General features: G+C 39.9%; 1 protein-coding gene across 2 annotated transcripts in view; it reads right to left on the bottom strand.

The window, feature by feature from the left end:
- The window catches only part of LOC149228617 (SNARE associated Golgi protein family), a 324383-nt gene that overhangs the window by 227597 nt on the left and 73630 nt on the right, over positions 1 to 23156 (bottom strand). For both annotated transcript variants that reach the window (XR_016247881.1, XM_089378291.1), the window contains exon 2: positions 2453 to 2505. Coding sequence is in view for 1 of the 2 variants with exons in the window: in XM_089378291.1 (XP_089234417.1) it covers positions 2453 to 2505 (53 nt within the window). In the remaining variant the exon portion in view is untranslated. The remainder of the gene's footprint in view (positions 1 to 2452; positions 2506 to 23156) is intronic.

Genomic DNA, 23156 nt, shown 5'->3' with positions numbered 1-23156 from the left:
GCTTCAGGGATTCCATAATTTTTCTTTCCACTATGTCACAAAGCCCTTTTACTCTTTCCAATTGTTGTGGTGTTGCTCTAAAGAAGGTGTTGCTCTTTGTATCCTCATAATGTTCTATCATTTCCTCCGTGAAAATTGACCACGTAACAAGTTGTTTACGAGAACAAAGCCCTTCGTACCATAAAAATTGATCTGGTTCTAAATATGAAGATGCAATACATAACTTTTGTAATAGTTGTACACCATGTAGATCAAAATATTGCTCCATCTGAAGTATCCAATTTACCGGATCCTTGCCATCAAACTTCCTCATCTTGCTTTTTCTTGATTTTAGGACCTCGATCTTGAAATGACTGTAACTTTGTACTTGCTGATATTTAAGTTCTGGAATTGCTACCTGTAGTAGCCCTCTGTGTGCTCTTTCCAATGCCACCAGTTTGATCCAAATTGGATTCTCCAAAAAAGAGTTATGCACAATCTCCCGCAGTGACCTGATTATAGACTAGTTTAGTAGAGTGAACTTGTATTAAGTTCCACGTGTCACTGTTTCAACCTTTGACTCTGAAAAATATATAAAAGAAAACTAGAGTCTGTCCTCTTTTTGTACCTTCTTATGAAATTTCAATCCGATGCTCAGAAAGAAAGTTATGACGATTTTCCCCAGGTCACTTGTTTTGAATGTAATTCAGGAGTCTGCAAAAAGACAAACTTCCTCAGATCATATCTCCGCAAATATCGCGCAAAAAGCTCTGAAATTCGAACCCAAGGTTCAACACGATTTCTTCTCAAATGGGTTTTTTTTGCGACTTCTGAAACGTCACAGAAAAAAAGTTATATCGAAAATGCCACGATGCTCTGTTTGGAGCAACGAAACCCTAGAATCCAAAGCTCTGATACCAAATGTTATGAAACCAGCTCACAAAAAGATAGAAAAGAGAGATCCACGCCTTAGAATTCAGCCTCTTCGAGGGGGCAACCTCCTTTACATTACATAAATGAACAATTCTTGGATGATACAAATGAAAAGACCTCATTTCTATATATAGGAGTCTAAGGGGTCATAACATAATCAGAGCCGACATAACAATAATAATGTAAGGGCACAATAATAACAATAGTGGGCTTCTATGGGGCACAATAGTAACAATATGGGCACTACATGGGTACATCAATATAATAAGTGGGTTATACTAATAACAATAAGGGGTTACACTAGTAGTATAGGGGCCTAACATAGCCTGTGGAACTTAACTTTATTATACACCAATGACCACATTTTATGACCAGTGACCACGTATAGATCGTGTGTTGAAATAAAAATCCCACTTCCCCGTCATATGCTCACTGCGCACTACACCTTCGAGGTCTAAAGGAAGGGAAAGCTTGATTAACACTCTGGTCAACAGTGAAGTTTGAACACATAAATTTATAATTTATAAACTACCTTATGTGAAGTTTGAACATGATCGAACCTGTTTGAAGTTAATAACAGAAGTTATAACATGAACAATGAACATTGAACTATGAACATCATTGATGTAGTAAATTAATAAACGAACTAGTAAATAGTGTATACTAAATACTATACAGATATCATCATGATTCATATCTATATGGATCAAGCACTATATTTCGGTATTATATATATATATATAGATAGATAGATAAAACGTGTCCCTCGTGTCTTGTTTTTGGGGTCGTTGTGTGTCATGTAGAATACCCATATTTACGTGTCCTCCGTGTCTCGTGTCCTCGTGTCATGTGACTTAGGTGAGTGTGTATCAAATGAAGTCAAATTGCTCCTTTATATAGCCTTCTCAAGCAGTCAAATTTCATTCTTTAGGCCAACATGATGATCCGAAGCCCGACTTGTACTCTTGGAGATTCAAGGACTTTCTAGATTCAAAAAAATTATAAGAAAGCCTAAGACCTAACAAAGCCTAGAAGCACGAAGAACATGACTTTACATAGAAGACCATCAATAATGAACATGAAACCCAGGCTTTAATAATAATAATTTTCTTTCTTCTTTTCTTGTTTGTTACATAGGATACATATTGAAATGAGTACAACAATTATGGAGACCGAAACTAGTTACATTTCTCAACACTCCCATTGTATGGATCTACTTTCTTGCTGCTATAAATAAGCATGGCTGCTGCCAGATGAAGCATTCCATTGAGCTAATTCATCCACAATTTTTGTAAAAAGATTATACAAAACTGCCTAGCCTTTAATAACATTTTGACATATGCACATGATTCCTATCATTTTTCTTCAAAACATCTCAGAATTTTGATAAGAAAGTTCTTGTAAATTTTACTCCATTTCAATCTCAAAACAAAATATTGTCCTTTTTGTCTTTGTAAGCATATACAAAAGCATGCTATTAAGGATGGCTATACTAATGGAGTATAAGTAACACAGCAGCATCGATTTATCCAAGCCTTACCTCCAGTCCCGCATATACAGCTACAAATAAAGCATATGCAGCAGGCCCATAACCTGGTCCATAATATGGAGTGCCTATGCATCAGGACAATATTCCTCCATACACAATATTTTCAGTGTTCACATAGTTCAAATAAAATCTAAATAGAATATACAGAAAGTAAATGAATCCATCCAGAATATGAGAAATTAAGAAAACATATGAATCCATTCAAAAGGGACACAACTAAGAACAGCATATTCTTTATATAAATGAAAATGTCTCACATTGTAAGATGGAAAGCGATTCGTGAGCATTACTTAGAAGGGGTAGGCAAGATCAAATGATTACCATACATGTAGCATTGCAGACAGAGTGAAACAGCTCACATAAATGCCATTAGTACTGATAAAACTTGAGAGCATCAACAAATTCTAATATGTTAAGAAATTAATCAAATGCTTTGGGTTGTGTCCCACTTAAGACAAAAAAGGCCATCCCAGCAACTGAAAACGTTTTTACAATTTCTTTCATGAATGGTACTGTCATTGAGAACTGCTTTAATCCAATACTAAAAAGTTTCAAAGATTAAATGGCAATCAAAGGTGACATCTCTAAGATTGTACAATATCACACTAGCATTCTCCCATGTTGTTCATAAGATAAAAAAGCTCTTCACTCTAGAATATATTGTACCTGTTAACCCCTAAATTTGCCTCTTGCAAATTTGGAGGGTCAAATACCAGCACATTTCATCAAGCTGGAAATTCAGAGACAGAGTTTGTTTAGGCTGGGGGCTGGTTCCCAGGGAAACCGGTTGCAGGATAGATTTAGTGATGATTCAGACAGTTTTTTCACAGATTGGAGAGAGTTCCTTTTTTAGCAGGGCACCTACTTCGTAAGAGACAGAGTTCCGAGGCCTGTACAGCAATATTCATCACATACTCGGAATCCTTATGAACTCAGGATTCCAATGAGGTTTCTCCAGGTGGCATACATGGCACTTACTATTTTTACTAGGTATCGTCCAAAGACTCGCTTGTCAAAGATAATGGTATATTTAGAATCCTTGAGAGGTTCTAAGACTGTTGAGCATTTTTGGGTGACATGCAAACCACTTTCTATTTTTAGCAGTACTCGCATGTTTATTTTGATCAATGAAGCACGACCCTTATAAGCCATGTTACCCACCACCTGTGGATGACCCCATAGGAGAATTTTTCTCCTAGGTTTGTCTTCACCGGGCAGCCAGCAGCCCCTGACAGCCACTAGCGTAGCCAATATTTTGACAGATGTCTCCACTCCCTAATGCACCCACTTATCCCCTTGCCCTTCTGTCGAGATCGTATGTTTGAAGGTGGGCCATCCAAACCTAAAGGTATGATTTTTCATTATGCAATCAGGTGACTATGCTTGTTTTTGTTGAAAAATGTGTAACTAGGTTCGGTCTTCATAGGTATGAAATGTATTCTTGTAAATTATAAAATGAAAAGATATTATTATTGTTAAATAATGAATCCATACAGGTGAGGATAGTTTTTTAGATAGGAGGAATGACCTGTTATAGAGTTTTAGTGAACCCTTTAGTGGACTCTATAACAGGTCATTCCTCCTATCTAAAAAGATATTATTATTATTATTGGAGCATGGGTTTCATGCTCAAGTTCTTTTATTTTCTAGGTCAAACACCCATTGAGTGCTTCTAGGGTTTGTCCTAGGTCTAAGAGTCATTGTCATTATATGGAAGACCCCAATGGGCACATTGTATCTTGTAAAGAAAAAAAAAAATTGTCTTTAAAGTGTCAAAATACCCTCCAAGATCAAGTCGGACTAATTGAAGAGCCATGTCTACCCCTTGAAGAGGCCTATATAAAGAGAGGAACTTGTCCTCCAAAGAAGCACTCACTCATCTCTCATTCTTAGTAAAGAAGAAGACAAAGAAAAGGTTGAAAAAGAAGGACGAAGAAGAGGTCGAAGAAAAACGAAGTGTTTGGGCTAGTTCTCTCTCTCACATTCTAGACGAAGCTAGGGTTTCCACGCAAGGGTTACATCTAGCTCGATCTTGGAAGGAAGGGAGGAAAGAAGGCAAGTGAAGGTCACTAATGGTATCTCTCAAGCCCTAAGTCACAAGGAAGGGCAAGCGAAGGGAAGAAGAAGCCTCTAGGAAGAAGATCGAAGTTTCCAAGTGTGACAGCAGCAATTGCAGCAATTGTCGGGCAGTGGAAATTTCGGATCTGCATTAGGAGATCGAAGTTCTTGCAGCAGGAGGCCGAGTTGGTGCAATTGGAAGAGATTTAACTGGGTTAGGCTAGTACAAGGTTTGCACATCATCTCAAGTGGTTGATCTTGATCTTGGAGGGTATTAGTCTGAGTCACAAGGTCTTGGTATTCATTAATTGAAGGATCTATAAGAAGAGGAGATTTAAGGGTTTTCCCCTCAAGAGAGGTGTTTTGGCCTTGGCTTGCAACCTATATATTGTGTCACTGTTCTTATTGTTTTGGTAGTTGTTTCATGTTTCTCACATTATAATAATAAGGAACAAAGCTAATAAGGAAAAAGGTAAGACAAACAGTTATCAATTAAAAGAGAATTAACATATTCATTGCCCTACTGAATTTTCAACATGGTATCAGAGCTAAGGTTAGCTAAGGGCATCATGAAGATCTCCTCTACTGTGAAGAAGTTCATCAAGAAGTGTTCCAATATAGCAAGCCATCTCAAGAAAGGTATCAAGGAAGCATGGAGTCTCTTATTTTCTTCAAAAAAGGTATCAATCAAGGAAAAGGATAAAGGTCTCTTCTCGGCTCTCTTTGGCACATTCCAAGTTGAAAACATTTGGGTAATTGATAGCGGTGCATCAAGGCACATGATTGGCCATCTCAAACAATTGAAGACCTTATCAAAAGGTAAATCCACTTATTCAGTGGAACTTGGAGATAATAAGAGCTATCCCATAAGGGGTATTGGATCGACCTCAATAAAGTTGGAGAATGGAAGCAACATCCACCTCAACAACATTCTATTTGTTCCAGGTTTGCATAAGAACTTACTTTCCATTTCAAGCTTAGAAGATAAGGGTGATAGAGTAGCTTTCATTGATGGAAAGGTAGTTGTATGGAGTAAAGACTCAAGTATAGAACAAGCTAAAGTCATTGGCATTCGAGAAGGAAGACTTTACAAACTGATATCTCCTTTAGCCCAAGCCCTAGTTCACGTTGAAATTAGCCCATGTGAACTCTGGCATAGAAGATTTGGTCATCTACATTTCAAAATCCTTCCAACTCTAAGCTCCATAGTAGATGGAATACCTGAACTGAAAGAAGATCATGAAGGAGTATGTAAGGGATGTGCATTGGGTAAGAATACCAAGAGACCATTTGGAAGCAGTGCTTCACGGTCAAATGAAATCTTGGATCGCACTCACTCCGATGTTTGTGGTCCTATGACTCCTAAATCACTTGGAGGTCATCTATACCAGTGTTGCGAAAATCGCAATATTATCGCGATTATTTGAAAAAATCGGGTTTTTTGGTTTAGACAATAATATCAAGCAATTTTTATAAGGTTTTTTTTTCCAAAAAATCGCGGGGCACCAGGACAACACGTTAAGCAAATTTATGAGTTTTATTTGTCATTTTTAGCAGACAGCGGACTTGTTTGAGAGTTGAGGAGGAGAGAAAGGCGTCTACTAGGGCATAGGAGGAGAAAAACGGGAGATTTTAGCATCCCAAGCAAGAGAACTTTGTGTTTGGACCAAATTTTTTCGGCAAACCGTGGTTTCCAAGTATAGGCACCAAATTTGGCATTTTGTTTTGGTTTTTTTTTTTTTTTTTTTTTTGGGTTTCTATAAACCCATTGATTATCAATGATTTTTGAGTGGATTTGACGGTGTTTTTTTTTCACTTTTGTTGCATAGAATGGAGAGGGTTCATTTTGGTCAAAAATGCAAAAACTTAATTGTTAGATTTATTAGTTTAATTTTTTCTTGTTTTCTATATTTTTGCATCATTTTTTATTGGGTTTGAATGTGCATTTTTTTTATTATTGTTGGATTGAGTTGAGGTTTTTTTTTTTTTGTCAAAAATTCAATGTGTTGTGTCATGTATGTAATTTTTTTTAATTTTTTTAACTTGCAATTCTTATTGTGCCATAGGTTCAATTTCAAACTTCATCTTACATTAAAACTCAAAAGTTCAACCAAGTTACAAACATGCCAAGGAAATTGGACCCTCTATGGGAATTTGGTGAACCTGATGGAGGGTTTGATAGAATGAACTTGTCTTGCAAGTTGTGTGGGCAGCATATGTCAGGGGGAGTTTATAGATTGAAGTATCACCTTGCACAAATCCCTGGACGTGATGTAGGGCCTTGCACCAATACAAATGCGGAAATCATCCGAAGAGCCATGAGATCATTGGAAGAATTAGAGCAAGACAAAGTGACCAAAGCAGATCTAAAGAAGCAACTAGCAGGGAGAGTGTTAGGAGGTGAACATGGAAGTGGCACTGGTTTTACTTCAGCATCAATGTCTACAACCAACCCTGTAGCTACCTCATCATTTTTTGTTCCTAGAACCACATCTGGTTCACAACCATCTATCACTTCAATGCTTAAAAAAATGAAAAAGAACAAGCTGACAAGTTGTTGGGCAAGTTTCTCCTTTGGAGTGATATTCCTTTCAGCGTCGCAAGGAATAATCCATTTTTCTAGTCTGCTATTGATGTTATTGCAGTTGTTGGCCCAGGGTACAAAATCCCTTCTTATGATGACTTTAGAGGCCGCATTCTTCAAGATGAAAAGGTTGATTGCACCAAAAGATTGGAGGAGTTTAGGGCACCATGGGCACGAACAGGATGCACTGTGATGTCAGATGGTTAGACCGACCAAAAGGGGAGAACCCTTATAAACTTCTTGGTTAGTTGTCCCAAGGGGACAATGTTTATGAAATCTGTTGATTCATCTTCACATATCAAAGATGAAAAATTATTATGTGATTTGCTGGATGTGTTTATTTTGGAGGTGGGTGCAGAACATGTTGTCCAAGTGATAACGGACAATGCTGCAAATTATGTTGCTGCTGGCAAGATGCTTATGGAGAGGCGTCCTACTTTATTTTGGACACCTTGTGTTGCACATTGTATTGATTTGAAGTTGGAGGACATAGGGAAAATTTCCTTTGTCAAAGATATTGTTGACTCATCAAAAAACATTACAAAATTTATATATAATCATGCATTTGTGCTTAGCTTGATCAAAAAATTCACCAACAACAAGGAGTTGGTGCGTCCCGCCATTACACGGTTTGCCACCAATTTCATATCTCTTCAATCCCTCTTCAATTCTATGTGGGATGTAAAGAGAATGTTTCTTTCAGAGGAGTGGCATGCTTTAACATTTAGCTGCAAACCAGAAGGAGAGCCCATATGCAAATTAGTTTCATACCAGGAAAACTTCTAGGCAGGAGTGTAAGAGGTGTGCACTATAACTGAACCTTTGGTAAAGGTTCTTCGATTAGTTTATGGTGAGAAGCCCACAATGGGCTATTTGTATGAGGCCATGGACAGAGCCAAAGAATCCATTTGGGCCTACTATGATGATAAGGGAGATGAGGGGTTTCAAAAACAACTCCTCCTATGGGAAGTGATTGATGAACGATGGAACAACACACTCCATCGTCCCATTCATGCTGCAAGGATCTACCTGAACCCTACATTTTCTCACCCATGTGGGTTCTTATTTGATGCTGAGATCATGGATGGATTTTTAACCTGTGTTCAGAGGATGGTGCGATCTCCAGCAGAATGTGCAGAAATCTCCAAAGAAATGGAGATATACAGGATGGCAGGTGGCACATTTGGCTTTGAGATGGTTGTAGTTGATAGGAACTCAAATGACAGGTATTTTTTAGTTTGTTTCAATTTCATTGTCTCTTCAAGTTCATAACTTCATACTTTGCTTCAACTTTCAAATTTCATTTTTTACTTATGTTTATTTTATTTGTAATTTTGTTGTAGATGCATGGTGGACTCTCTATAGTGCCAGAGTACCCCATCTGCAAAAGTTTGTCATTCGAATCCTCAGCCAAACATGTAGCTCCTCAGGATGCGAGAGCAACTGGAATGTATTTGAAAAAATACACAAGAAGAAGCGCAACAGGTTAAACTTAAAACTTAAAATATTCCAAATTTCCAATTAAATTTTTGAATTCATTAAATAATATTTTTTTTATAATTATTATTTCATAATCTTTGTACAAGTTGGAGTCTCAGCGACTTAATGACATGGTCTACGTCTACTACAATCTTCAATTGTGGGTGAGGCAATTTGAGCGGATATCTAATATGGAGGCCATCTCATTGGATGGGATTGACAGCACTGTTGCATGAAGTGTTGAGGCCGAGAGGCCTCTCACAAAATCTGTCGATGAAAGGTTAAAGCAAAAGGTAGTGGAAGGCATAGAGGGGGAGGAGGAGGAGGAGGTGACACCACCTACCCAGGCTACCCCTGCCACCAGTAGGGGACGTGGTCTACCTCCGCTAGCTCCTACTTCTTCAGCTTCTAGAGCACAGCTGAGTCCACTACCAACTCCACTGGCATCTACATCTAGAGGGAAAGGGAAAGCTATTGCATTTTCTCGCAAGAGGGGCAAAGGAAATCAGTAGTATTAGTTATTTGGTTCATTTCATTGTATATAACATTATGACTCATGATATGAGATACATTATTATATTTTTTGTTGATATTTTGAGGCTGAGTTGGGACTCAGGAGTCAGGACTTACTATTCAGGACATGATTCATTGTTATGTGTGATGTAGCACTAGAAATGATATTACACATCTTATATATTAATTCTTTTATCATATTTATGTGTCAATGTATTTATTCTATGTTGTATATGCTTTAGATATTAAAAAAATGAATATTTTTGTATTTTACGATTTTTCCCGATTTTTTCGATTTTTTCTAATTTTTTCTCGCCGATTTAATCCCGATAACAATTTCGCAACATTGATCTATATTATGTCACATTTATAGATGATCATTCAAGAAAGACCTAGGTTTACTTAATGAAAACCAAGGATGAAGTATTTACTAAATTTCAAGAATTCAAAGTTGAAGTGGAGAACCTTACAAAAAGAAGAATCAACATACTAAGATCTGATAATGAAGGAGAATATACATCCAAGGAGATTATAGCATTATATAAGGAGTCTGGGATTAAGAGAGAGCTGATAGTCCCATATAATCCCGAGCAAAATGGAGTTGCAGAACAGAAGAATAGATCCATTGAAGAAAGTGTAAAAGCAGTGTTACGCGATCAGGACCTACCTAAGTTTTTGTGGGGAGAAGCCACAAAGACAGTTGTCTACATTTAGAATCGAAGTCCCCATAGGTCCCTAGACAACAAAACTCTGGAAGAAGTGTCCACTGGAAAGAAGCCATTTGTAGATCATCTATGAATCTTTGGGTGTCCTGTATAGATCCATATACCAAAGGACAAAAGAAAGAAGTTGGATCCATCAAGCATGAAGGGAACATTTGTTGGGTATAGTAACTCATCTAAGGCCTATAGGATCTACATAAAAGAAGGACATCACATAGAAGTCAATCGAGATGTCATATTTGATGAAAGTATAGCATTCAAGAAATCAAAGGAACTTCCAGTAGACTCTGATGATGAAGAACTTCCGGTATTCGAAGAAGAAGTTGACATGGAAATAGAAGAATCTCACCATGAAGAAGGTGGTCCTAGTGAACCTATTCAACCCGTGGTCATCCCAGAAACAAGGAAAAGACCTAATTGGTTGAAATCTACACTACTTGATGCAGAAGGTCATGGGGCAGCCAAACGCTCTTTTAGAGAAAGCAAGAAACCCAAAAGATATTCTAGGTATGTTGCATACATGACAAAACTAACAGAAGCAGAACCATCCACTTTTGAAGAGGTTGTCAATCATCAGGAATGGAAAGATGCCATGAATGAAGAGTATCAATTTATAATGAAGAATGGAGTATGGGAGGTCGTAGGCCTGAAGACAAATCTGCGGTAACTTCCAAGTGGATCTATAAGATCAAACATGCGGCAGATGGAAGTATAGATAAGTATAAGGCAAGATTTGTGGCTAGAAGTTTCTCTCAACAAGGAAGCATCGACTACGAAGAGACATTTGCTCCAACAGCATGATATACGACAATTCGTTCATCAGTCTCTCTGGCAGCATTGATGGGATGGAACATCCATCAAATGGATGTCAAGACTACATTTCTGAATGGCACAATAGGTGAAGAAATCTATATAGAGGAACCCTTGGGATTTGAAGTTAAAGACAGGAAGGCATATGTTTGCAGATTGAAGAAAGCATTATATGGCCTCAAGCAAGCACCAAAGGCATCGTATGCTACAATGGATGCATAACTACAAAGAATAGGCTTCACAAAAAGTATTGTTGATCCGAACCTTTATAACAAGGTTATAGATGGAGAACCTGTAATCATTCTTTTGTATGTAGATGATCTTCTCTTGACAAGTGTACAAGGTCGAATTGAAGAATGTAAGAAGCAACTAGCAAGAGAATTCGACATGAAGGATTTAGGGCCGATGCATTACTATTTGGGACTGAAAGTCTGGCAAGGAATGATGAAGTTTATTTAGATCAAGGAAAGTACGTGATCAAGATGTTAAAGAGGTTTCACATGATGGATTGCAAACCTATGACCACTCTGATGATCACAAACTTGAAGAGATTAAGGAGTTTTGAATCAATCCCTGTGGATCCTTCCAAGTATAGGCAACTAATTGGCTCACTGATGTACTTGGTGAATACTCGACCAGACCTATGTTTTGCAGTAAATATTCTCAGTCAATTCCAAGTAGATCCAAGTCATGATCATTAGATAGCAACAAAGCATATTATGAGATATCTACGAGGAACCATTCATTATTGCCTAAAGTATGACAGATGAAATAATGTCCACTTGATGGGATATACAGATTCTGACTAGGGAGGCAGTGAACAAGATGGAAGGAGCACTACTGGAGGATGTTTCAATTTGGGATCCTCCATGATCTCATGGATGAGCAGAAAACAACGCACAGTTGCGTTGAGTAGTGTTAAGGCTGAATATGTCGCAGCCTGTGAAGTAAGTAGAGAAGCGGTCTGGTTGGGGAAGCTGTTATCCGACCTGTTTGAAGGACCGATAAACCCTACAGTGATACTTTGTGATAACACCAGTTATATACGTTTGTCTGAAGACCCAGTATTTCATGGAAAGACAAAGCATATAAACAACAAGTCTCACTATATTCGAGAGCTAGTAGAAAATGGTGTGTTGCAGCTACAGTATGTCTCTATTGATGAGCAGGTAGCTGACATATTGACAAAATCTCTTCCGAACAAGAAGCTTGTGTACTTGAGAGACAAGCTTGGCTTGGTTGATGTATCCTCCCTAATTGAGAGGGAGAGATAGACACTACATTCTTGTTTTCACTTGGGGTAACCATCTAGCATTCGATACTCTTTGAGAATGTGATAGGGCATTCAAGACAAGAGTAGTCGTGAACCGGTATTCTTTGAGGACTGACTATCCAAGATAAGAACAGTCCAAAGAAGGTCATACTCGGTGAACACCTGGGTGGAGTATGTACTTTGAGAGACAATGATGATGGTGTCTATAAATCATTGGTCTCGTCAGCATTATGCTCTGATCTTGTGGAGAGATAGAGTTGTTAGTCAAGGCCTTGCTATGTGACAATGATGGTTAACATGATGCTAGATAGATTGGTTACCAATCCGACTCTTTTTATGAGATCTCTTCAGATTGAGAATGACCATGTACCTCTTATGAATACCTCCCTAGTTAAGACGAAGTGTTGAAACATGCATAACTAGGTTTGGTCTTCATAGGTATGAAATGTATTCTTGTAAATTATAAAATGAAAAGAAATTATTATTATTATTGGAGCATGGGTTTCATGCTCAAGTTCTTTTATTTTATAGGTCAAGCACCCATTGAGTGCTTCTAGGGTTTTTCCTAGGTTTAAGAGTCATTGTCATATATTGAAGACCCCAATGGACACATTGTATCTTGTAAAGAAAAAATATTTGTCTTTAACGTGTCGAAATACCCTCCAAGATCAAGTTGGCCTAGAAGCTGTCAAGTCGGCCTAATTAAAGAGCCGCATCTACCCTTGAAGAGGCCTATATAAAGAGAGGAACTTGTCCTCCAAAGAAGCACTCACTCATCTCTCATTCTATGCGAAGAAGAAGACGAAGAAAAAGGTCGAAGAAGAAGGACGAAAAAGAGGTCGAGGAAAGACAAAGTGTTTGGGCTAGTTCTCTCTCTCACGTGCTAGGCAAAGCTAGGGTTTTTGCACAAGGGTTACATCTAGTTTGATCTTAGAAGGAAGGGAGGAAAGAATGCAAGCGAAAGGCACAAAGAGTATCTCTCAAGCCCTAAGTCACAAGGAAAGGCAAGAGAAGGGAAGAAGAAGGCTCTAGGAAGAAGATCGAAGTTTCCAAGTGTGGTACCAGCAGCTGCAACACTTGTCGGGTAGTTGAACTTTCGGATCTGTAATAGGAGGTCGAAGTTCTTGCAGCAGGAGGCCAAATTGGTGCAATTGGAAGAGATTTAACTGGGTTTGGCTAGTACAAGGTTTGAACATAATCTCAAGTGGTTGATCTTGATCTTGGAGGGTATTAGTCTGAGTCACAAGGTCTTGGTATTTGTCAATTGAAGGATCTATAAGAAGAGAAGAGATTTAAGGGTTTTCCCCTCAAGAGGAGGGGTGTTGGCATTATGATATAGGTGTTGTCCTTGATGGCAACTCACACAAATGACAGTTCACATTGCAACAGGTTAATAGCAAAGGGTTATAGATCAGACTCCAGAGATTGAAGAAAAAGAGTGGTTTAAGAAGTATACGCTGATTCACTTTGTCCAAGCAATGTATACACACGGGTTAATAGAACAAAAGGAGCATATACGTATACACGCACTTTCACAAAAGGAAAAGCGCGTATGGGATGGAAAATCAAGGTTTTGGTCCAAGGTATTGGTCAGAGGTATTTGGTCTGAGGTATTGGTCCGAGGCATTTGGTCCAAGGTATTGGTCCTAAGTGGTTTTGGTCCAAGGTATTGAGAAAAGCCTAAAACTATATAAGGAGGAGAAGATCATTAGGCCAGGACGTGCAAGTAATGAACATCTTATTAAGAGTGGATCAAAAGCAAATATGCATGTTATGGGTTTCTGGTGCTTTGATTGATCTGAATTAAGCATGAACCTTAGTGGTTGATGAGTGATGAGATCTAATCATGGATCAGGATCATAAGACCTGAAATGAATTATCATTATGTTGTCTGATCATGGATAGTCTAGATCTGAATGCTAACGCATTATTTACACTGTAAATGTTCTGATCTGGGTATAACTGAATTTGGAATAGTTGTGATGTTTTAAGTTAGTATTTGCAGATCTGTACGCTGGTTCGCTTTGATAAAAGCGCGTATACACGCTGGTTCGGCACATCAAAGTAGCGTATGCGTTATATTTGAAGTTGCAGTTGGTTCTGGTTGTTGATGCAAAGTTCTGGGTTCTACTTTGTGTTCTGGTGACTATGTTCTGAATGTTTAGATTGATTGATTGTGATTTGCTTCAGTGATGATGGGTTTTCAGTGATTGGTTGATTCAATTGTGGTTGATTCAAAGATTGATGATTGAGTTTCAATGATTAGTTGATGCAGATGTATTTGATGGTTGCAGTGGTGATTGATTTTGAGCTTCAATGTTACTAATGGGTCCATTATGAAAATTGGATGAAACAAGGCCTTCAGATTGTGGTGTTGTGTTCCAGGAGTATCCAGTCTGAAAATTTATGAAACGTGGTCCCTGGAGGAAGAGAGAAGGTCATAGCCTTCTATAGGCCAGCGCCTACGTACTAGTAAATGGATCGGCTAGTACAAGAGCCAGGGGGTTGGAGCTCCCTTCCAGTAGCAGCTGGAAAACGAGTGAAGGTTGGAGCCTTCTGTAGGTCGGCGCCTACGTACTAGTAAACGGATTGGCTAGTACAAGAGCTAGGGGGTTGTAGCTCCCTTCCAGTAGAAGCTAGAGAACGAGAAAAGTTTGTAGCCTTCTGCAGGTGGGTGCCTGCGTACTGGTATGAGTCTGCACCAGTACAAGATTGTAAACAAGTTTTTCTTATATTAAAAAAAGGCAGCAACAGGTGGTTTTTGTCCTGCGTTGGATTTCCACCTTAAATCTTGGTGTTCATGTGTGTTGCTTATGTGTGATGGTTTATTCTATTATTACTACACATGGTTACTGACTATATGGTTAATGTAGTATTGATGCATTGATTAAAGATCAACATATGATGAATTAACTAAATCATAAGTTTGTTGGATATACGTTGGTTGCTTTAAAGACAGTTGCGTGTACACGCGAGTTACCTTCATTGAAGTAGTGTATATAAATCAGAGTATGAAAAGAAAAAGTTATTGATTTGACTAACACTGATTCACCCCCCCCCCCTCTCAATATTATTTCCAACAAGGGGTTTTGGCCCTAGCTTGCAACCTATATATTGTGTCATTGTTCTTATTGTTTTCGTAGTTGTTTGATGTTTCTCACATTATAATAATAAGGAAAAAGGTTATCAATTAAAAGAGAATTAACATATTCATTGCCCTATTGAATTCTCAACCGTTTTTTTTGGGCACACTTGAGTATGGATTATTGGGTGGTTTGGAAGGAGAAAGGGTTCTAACTGTAGTCTTGTTCCCTTGCCTTAATTGGGGGGGTTAATCCTTAACCCCAACCCCGTGGGATCTCCCCTACTGGCTTACAGCATTAGGATGGGCACTACTTTGGAAGCTTTGATTTTGGTAGAGTGGTATGTTAAAATTGGCAACTAGGGCAAAACTTCATGTGGGTCATCTTATTCATGGCTGATATTATTTTTATTAGATTCCTCTCGTCGAGAGGTGTAGAATTGATATAAAGATTATCCGATTCCGATAAGTATTCATGGAGATATGAATTTATTTTGATTATGGAATTATTATCAAGCCGACCTACAACTCATGTAGGCTCAAAAGCCCAACAGTCGCATCTATTCAAACATCATCAGTTGTGTATAAATACAAAAGGACCTTTCCTCATTTGCACTCACTCATCTCATCACATCTCTCTGTCTCTACTGCGCAGAAAAGAGTCTCTTCTCTACTGCGCAGAAAAGAGTCTCTCCCTCACACATGTGAAGCCGAAAGTTGCCGAAACTGAAGCTGCAACTGCAAAAGTAAAGATTGCCTGCATGGACTAGAATATCTCCTCATCTGAACTGCGCAGTAGGTTCATCTGAACCTCCTCTGAAAGCCGCAACTTTTGGTGGTGGAATCAAGTCAATCCGACGGACGGTTTGCAAGATGTCAACTGCCCTAGTTTGAAGCCGGACTCTGCTGAAACTGAAGAAGCTGCAACTGCAGAAGTAAAGATTGACCTGCGTGGACTAGAAGATCTCCTCATCTGAACTATGTTGTAAGTTCATCTGAACCTCCTCTGAAAGCCGCAACTTTTGGTGGTGGAATCAAGTCAATTCGACGGACGGTTTGCAAGATATCGATTGCCCTAGTTTGAAGTCGGAAGCTGTTGAAACTGAAGCTGCAACTGCAGAAGTAAAGATTGACCTGCGTGGACTAGAATATCTCCTCATCTGAACTACATTGTAGGTTCATCTGAACCTCCTCTGAAAGCCGTAACTTTTGGTGGTGGAATCAAGTCAATCCGACGGACGGTTTGCAAGATATTGACTACCCTAGTTTGGAGCCGGAAGATGCTAAAACTGAAGCTGCAACTGCAGAAGTAAAGATTGACCTGCATGGACTAGAAGATCTCCTCATCTGAACTATGTTGTAGGTTTATCTGAACCTTCTCTGGAAGACACAACTTTTGTGGTGGAATCAAGTCGATCCGACGGTCGGTTTGTGAGATATCAACTGCCCTAGTTTTGATGATGAAGTCGCTAATGCTGATGCTGCTAATCTAGGGTTTGCAAACACTTATATAAATCAGATTTATTGTACTATTTCTCTCTGCTGAATTATTGAAGATAAAAGAAGATTTGATCAAAGAGTTTCCCAACACATTGTGGGGTTTGTCCCTAGCTAGCCGCCACATCTTGTGTCTCTTGTCTTGGCTTGTTTTCTGTCGATCGTTTAATGTTCTATCTGCACTTTACTTTATGTACATGTGATTGCAAATCTGTGGAATATAATAAGGAAAATAAGTAAACTGTTATAAGCATAGAACATACCATAACTTAACATGGTATCAGAGCTAAGGTGAAGACAAAGCCCAAGCAAGAGCAAGAGCAATCACCGAAGAGAAGATTGGCAAGGCTATCCTAAAATAACGATGGGGTCCTCAACACTCTTTCCTGCCGAAGACAAGCTCCACGAGAAAGTTGACTATCACGGATGGAAGATGTCTATCGATCTAACCCTTGAGGATCAAGGAGTGTTGGATCATGTGAGAGGCAATATTATTGAGCCTCCATCAAATGCACCTCCCGCTGCCAGGAACAAATGGAAGAACGAAGAAATTAAAGTGAAGAAGATCATTTGGGACTCTATCAACAAGCGCTTGGTGGCCTACATCTCTGAACTGGACACCTACAAGGAAATCTACGATAGATTGGTGAGTTTATTTAAAGTTAATGATGAAAATCAAGTTTTGTTTCTTAGAAATAAGTTGAGGGAAATCAAGAAGGGTAAAGATGAGAGTATGCAAGCATACTTCTTAAGAATCACCGAGATCAAGAACGATCTCTTATCTATTGGGGAGACTATTACTGACAGAGAAATGGCACTCACAACTCTTGGAGGATTACCATCCGAATGGTACGTGTTCAGGACTACTCTTCTGAACAATCATGTAATTCCTGGTTTCAAGGAATTAATGGCTAGATGCATTCTAGAAAAAAACAATGGTAGAAGAGCAAGAAATGCCCTTGCCTAAAGGTCCTCCTACTTCCTTTTCTTCTCATGTTAAGAAAAGAAATAATTCCAAGTCTAAATCAAAAAGAAGGTTGGACCTAAGGGTGGAAGAAAAAGACAATGTTACATTTGCAATAAAGCAGGTCACTATGCAAGGGAATGCCCTAATAGAAAGGACTCTCACCGTGACGATGATCAAAATCCCTCTCATGCTAATCGAAGGGATGGAAAATTCAATAGCAAAGGTAAGAGGAGAGTTGGGAATCAAGGAAGAGGACAACCATTCAGGAAGGCTAGAAATTCCTAGATGTATTAAATGCACCTGACCTCAAAAAGAACCTGGTGTCCATCTCGGCAATGGAAGACAAAGACTACAAGGTAACCTTCAACAATGGCAAGGTACGCATATCGAAACATAATGTTAAAGATGCCTTTACTCTTGGGTTTCGTGTTGATTCATTATATCAAGTCAATGGAAGTCCGCTAGGTGTCATGTCTTATGACACATCTCTTCAGTTCGAACTTTGGCATCGAAGGTTTGCTCACCTTCATTATAAAGCTCTACCCGATGTAAGACAAATGGTGATAGGGATGCCCGAATTCCATGTAGAGAAAGAAGGTGTATGTGCTGAAGGAAAGCTCAAAAGGGGACCATTCCCCTCAAGCCTAAGCAAGACCTCCGATATATTACAGTTGGTTCACTTAGGCATACCTGAGGTTGGCATTAAGAGGGAGACTACTACACCACATACCCCTGAGCAGAATGGTGTGGCGGAAAGGAAGAACCGTACGATTGTGGAAGCTGTCTCTATCGATGGATGATGTAACAATGCTTGATGTGGAGGAACCCATGGATCTTATTTATCCACCTGAGCCTCCCTCTTCTAGGAAGAGGCCTTCATGGCTTAGGGGGATACTTGATGATGCTGAAGGACATGCTGCACCCCGAGGAACCTTCCATGAAAATAAGAAACCTAACAGGTATCAAGGATACCTAACCATCATGAGCACGATCATACAAAATGAGCCTCCATCATTCTCAGATGCCGTCAAGCATCAAGTATTGAAGGATGCTATGACCAAAGAATATGAGTCTATTATGGAGAATGATGTCTGGGAAGTAGTTCCCAGACCGCAGGACAAGACAATTGCCACTTCTAAATGGCTTTACAAGATAGAGCATGCAACAGATGAAAGTACGGAAAAGTATAAGACTCGTTTTGTTGCTCGTGGCTTCTCCCAGAAGGAAGGTATAGACTATGATGTGATATTTGCACCTGTTGCCAGATATACGACCATCCGATTAATCATAGCCCTTGTGGCTTCACAAGGATGGAACCTACATCAGATGGATGTCAAGACTGTGTTCTTGCATGGTTCGATCAAAGAAGAGGTCTACGTGGAGCAACTCGAAGGATTTGAGATTTATGATTGAAAATCTCATGTATGCAAGTTGAAGAAGGCTCTCTATGGGCTGAAGCAAGCACCCCGAGCGTGGTATGAGAGGATAGATAGCTACTTGATGAAGCTGGGATTCACTAGGAGTGTAGCTGATCCTAAACTTTACTTTAAGGTTGAAGATGACACGCCTCTCATACTGGTGTTGTATGTGGATGACCTCTTTCTAACAGGTGCATACCCTCTCATTCACAAATGTAAGAGGGAGTTGGCTTCTGAATTTGAAATGAAGAACCAAGGACTTGAAGTGTCGCAGAAGCCAAGGGAAATTTTCCTATCTCAAGGAAAATATGTGGTGAAGATTCTGAAAAGATTTGGAATGATGGACTGCAACCCTGTGACTACCTCGAGGATCTTAACTTTCAGAAGTTATATGGTAGTGATGTCAGACCAGATTTGGGAAATGCCTCTTAAGTTTCAAAAACTCATTCGCGTTGATATTCTTGGTGAACCTCCGTCCGAACATATGTTTTGCAGTTAGCATTGTGAGCTCATATTTGGTTAAGCCTCACTAGATTGGTGCCAAGAATCTTCTGAGATGTCTTCAGGACACAATCTCTCATGGATTGAGATACACTACCGGAAATATGAAATTGCATGATTATTCGAATGCTGATTAGGCAGGTAGTGTGGAGGATCACTGGAGCACTTTTTAGTGTTGTTTCTCTTTGGATTCTGCTTCGATATAATGGATGAGCAGGAAGCAGAAGTCGGTTGCCATAAGCACCACCGAGACCGGATACATATCTACGAGTATGATCTCGTATGAAGCTGCCTGGTTGAGGAAGCTCTTCAGTGAGCTGTTTGGATTTACATTGGATACCACTGTGATTCTTTGTAACAACCAGAGGTGGGATTGGATTATTGAGGAATCCCGTATTCGTCGATTGCTCCAACAAATAGACATCATCTAGGATATGGTAAGTTGATGAGCAAGGAGGCTCCATCGCATTAAGATGATGTACAGATCGATACACCTTGTCAAAGCCCTGAGGAAAGATCTAATCTGTGATTTTCCCAAATGACTTGGAGTCGTCAAAAAACCCTTGTACAAGGGTCCTTCATGTTGCATACATTGAGCTCTGGGGGCTCTAAGGGCTTGTGGTTCTTACTGGAGCAACATACGACCACAGGGTGACTCACCCTCCCCTAGTGGTGCGCTCTGGAACAAGATGATTCACTCTCTTGTGGGACAAGATGATTCGCTCTCTTGTGGAACAGGATGATTCGCTCTCCTGTGTAGCAGGATGATTAGTTCTCCTGTGAGGCCTGGATTGATGTGTTCTCCATGGCGATTGTAGCAGGATTGATGTGTTCTCCTGTGAGGCCTGGATAGATGTGTTCTCCATGGCGATTGTAGCAGGATTGATGTGTTCTCCTGTGAGGACGGGATTGATTAAGTTCTCTTGTCGAGGCATCCTACCCATGCAGTCTAGGACTCATGGGAAGTACCTCTCATCTGATCAATGAGCAGGCAAATGAAGTTAGGGACCATAGTAGTACCGATGGACGCATCGTTGTATCTACCGTACTCCCTACGCTAGAATGACCTCCATTGATTTGGGATCAATGATACTGGTCTAGGACCAGTGGTAGGAGTTGTACCATACTATGACACTGACTTCGGGTCGGTTGAGACTGGTCTGGGACCAGTGGTACATACTCTGAGATTGACTTCGTGTCAATGTAGTACTGGTCTAGGACCAATGAGAGTGGTACATACTATGACGCTGACTTCGGGTCGCTGAGACTGGTCTGGGACCAGTGGTACACTCTGAGACTGCGATACTGGTCTGGGACCAGTGGTAGGAGTGGTACTTACTATGAAGCTGACTTCGGGTCGGTTGAGACTAGTTTGGGACCAGTGGTACGCACTCTGAGACTGACTTTGAGTCAGTGGAGGATGATATTGGTCTGGGACCAGTGGAGTTGTACTCACTATAACGCTGACTTCGGGTTAATTGAGATTGGTCTGGGACCAGTGGTACATACTCTGAGACTGACTTTGAGTCAGTATGATACATCCTCGATCATTTCTTCTTCTTCATAATTCAGACAAAAGCAGAGCAGAATAGAGCAAAGCAGAGCAAGGCATAACAGAGCAGAGCCGTACAGATTAGTACAGGGTAGAACAAGGCAAAGCAGAACAGGCAGAATACAGTAGAGCAGGGCAAGGGACAAGCTGTTCAGGGTAGTGCATTTGATGGATGAATAGTAACGACCGATAGACAAATTGCAGATGAAGTTCTCCCTAGTTGAGAGGGAGTGTTAAAATTGGCAACTAGGGCAAAACTTCATGTGGGTCATCTTATTCATGGCTGATAATATTTTTATTAGATTCCTCTCATCGAGAGGTGTAGAATTGATATAAATATCATCCGATTCTGATAAGTATTCATGGAGATATGAATTTATTTTGATTATGGAATTATTATCAAGCCGACCTACAACTCATGTAGGCTCAGAAGCCCAACAATGGCATCTATTCAAACATTATCAGTTGTGTATAAATACAGGAGGACTTTTCCTCATTTGCACTCACTCATCTCATCACATCTCTCTCACTCTACTGCGCAGAAAAGAGTCTCTTCTCTACTATGCAGAAAAGGGTCTCTCCCTCACACACGTGAAGCCGGAAGCTGCCGAAACTGAAGCTGCCACTGCAGAAGTAAAGATTGACCTGCGTGGACTAAAAGATCTCCTCATCTGAACTGCATTGTAGGTTCATCTGAACCTCCTCTGAAAGCCGCAACTTTTGGTGGTGGAATCAAGTCAATCCGATGGACGGTTTGCAAGATATCGACTGCCCTAGTTTGAAGCCGAAAGCTGCTGAAACTGAAGCTGCAACTGCAGAAGTAAAAATTGACCTGCGTGGACTAGAAGATCTCCTCATCTGAACTGCGTTGTAGGTTCATCTGAACCTCCTCTGAAAGCCGCAACTTTTGGTGGTGGAATCAAGTCAATCCGACGGACGGTTTGCAAGATATCGACTGCCCTAGTTTGAAGTCGGACGCTGCTGAAACTGAAGTTGCAACTGCAGAAGTAAAGATTGACCTGTGTGGACTAGAAGATCTCCTCATCTGAACTGCGTTGTAGGTTCATCTGAACCTCCTCTGAAAGCCGCAACTTTTGGTGGTGGAATCAAGTCAATTCGACGGACGGTTTGCAAGATATCGACTGCCCTAGTTTGAAGCCGGAAGCAGCTGAAACTGAAGCTGCAACTGCAGAAGTAAACATTGACCTACGTGGACTAGAAGATATCCTCATCTGAACTGCAATGTAGGTTCATCTGAACCTCCTCTGGAAGATGCAACTTTTGGTGGTGGAATCAAGCCAATCCGACTGTCGGTTTGTGAGATATCGTCTGCCCTAGTTTGATGATGAAGTTGCTAATGTTGATGCCGTTGATCTAGGGTTTGTTACTGCTGATATGAATCAGATTTATTGTACTATTTTTCTCTATTGAATTATTGAAGATAAAAGAAGATTTGATCAAAGGGTTTCCCCACACATTGTGGGGTTTGTCCCTGGCTAGCCACCACATCTTGTGTCTCTTGTCTTGACTTGTTTTTTGTCGATCATTTAATGTTCTATCTGCACTTTACTTTATGTACATGTGATTGCAAATCTGTGGAATATAATAAGGAAAAGAAGTAAGCTGTTATAAGCATAGAACATACCATAACTTAACATGGTACCATTTTTTCGTTCCACATTTTTCACTCCCCTCCACACATTACATGCCCAATTTCATCACTTTCCCCCTCTCGATCCACAAGGCTCTGGTACACCCCCTCCCCTTGTCCGCATGTTTGGGTATGGCATAGAACAATGCCCTGAAGGTCGATGCAGCTAAAAAAAAAGGATAAAAGCATAATATGGCCACATACAAAAGAAAATAAAACAACGAAATGCAAAAGATGGCTTGAACAATAAAATTTTAGCACGTGAAAAAAATCCAAACAGAGCTCTACCCCTTATCATTATGGCCATCACCCTAGTTCCTAGGCCCCTATCAGTTCCCCTTACATCATTAAGGAACCCATGTATGTCGCAACCCCCAGTCAGCGATGAATTGCCCCGCCTTAAGGGGGTAATCACGGTTATATCATACACATCATGCTCTCATCCCCTGGATCCCCGACCAGTAAAATAAATGAAAGATCAATAAAAGGCAAAAGGCAAATGAAGAAGGGTGGAAAAACAAAGGTCAACGTAACTCATGTACCACGATTGCTCCCTCCTACATTCATACACCCAAATATGTGGACATC

The sequence above is a fragment of the Pinus tabuliformis genome, chromosome J (genome assembly GCF_031772625.1).
Source record: "Pinus tabuliformis cultivar Carrire ecotype Pingquan chromosome J, CPIR1, whole genome shotgun sequence".
In the NCBI taxonomy this organism is placed as follows: Eukaryota; Viridiplantae; Streptophyta; class Pinopsida; order Pinales; family Pinaceae; genus Pinus; species Pinus tabuliformis.
The sequence above is the reverse complement of the archived record's forward strand: the minus strand, read 5'-3'. Positions and strand labels throughout refer to the sequence as shown.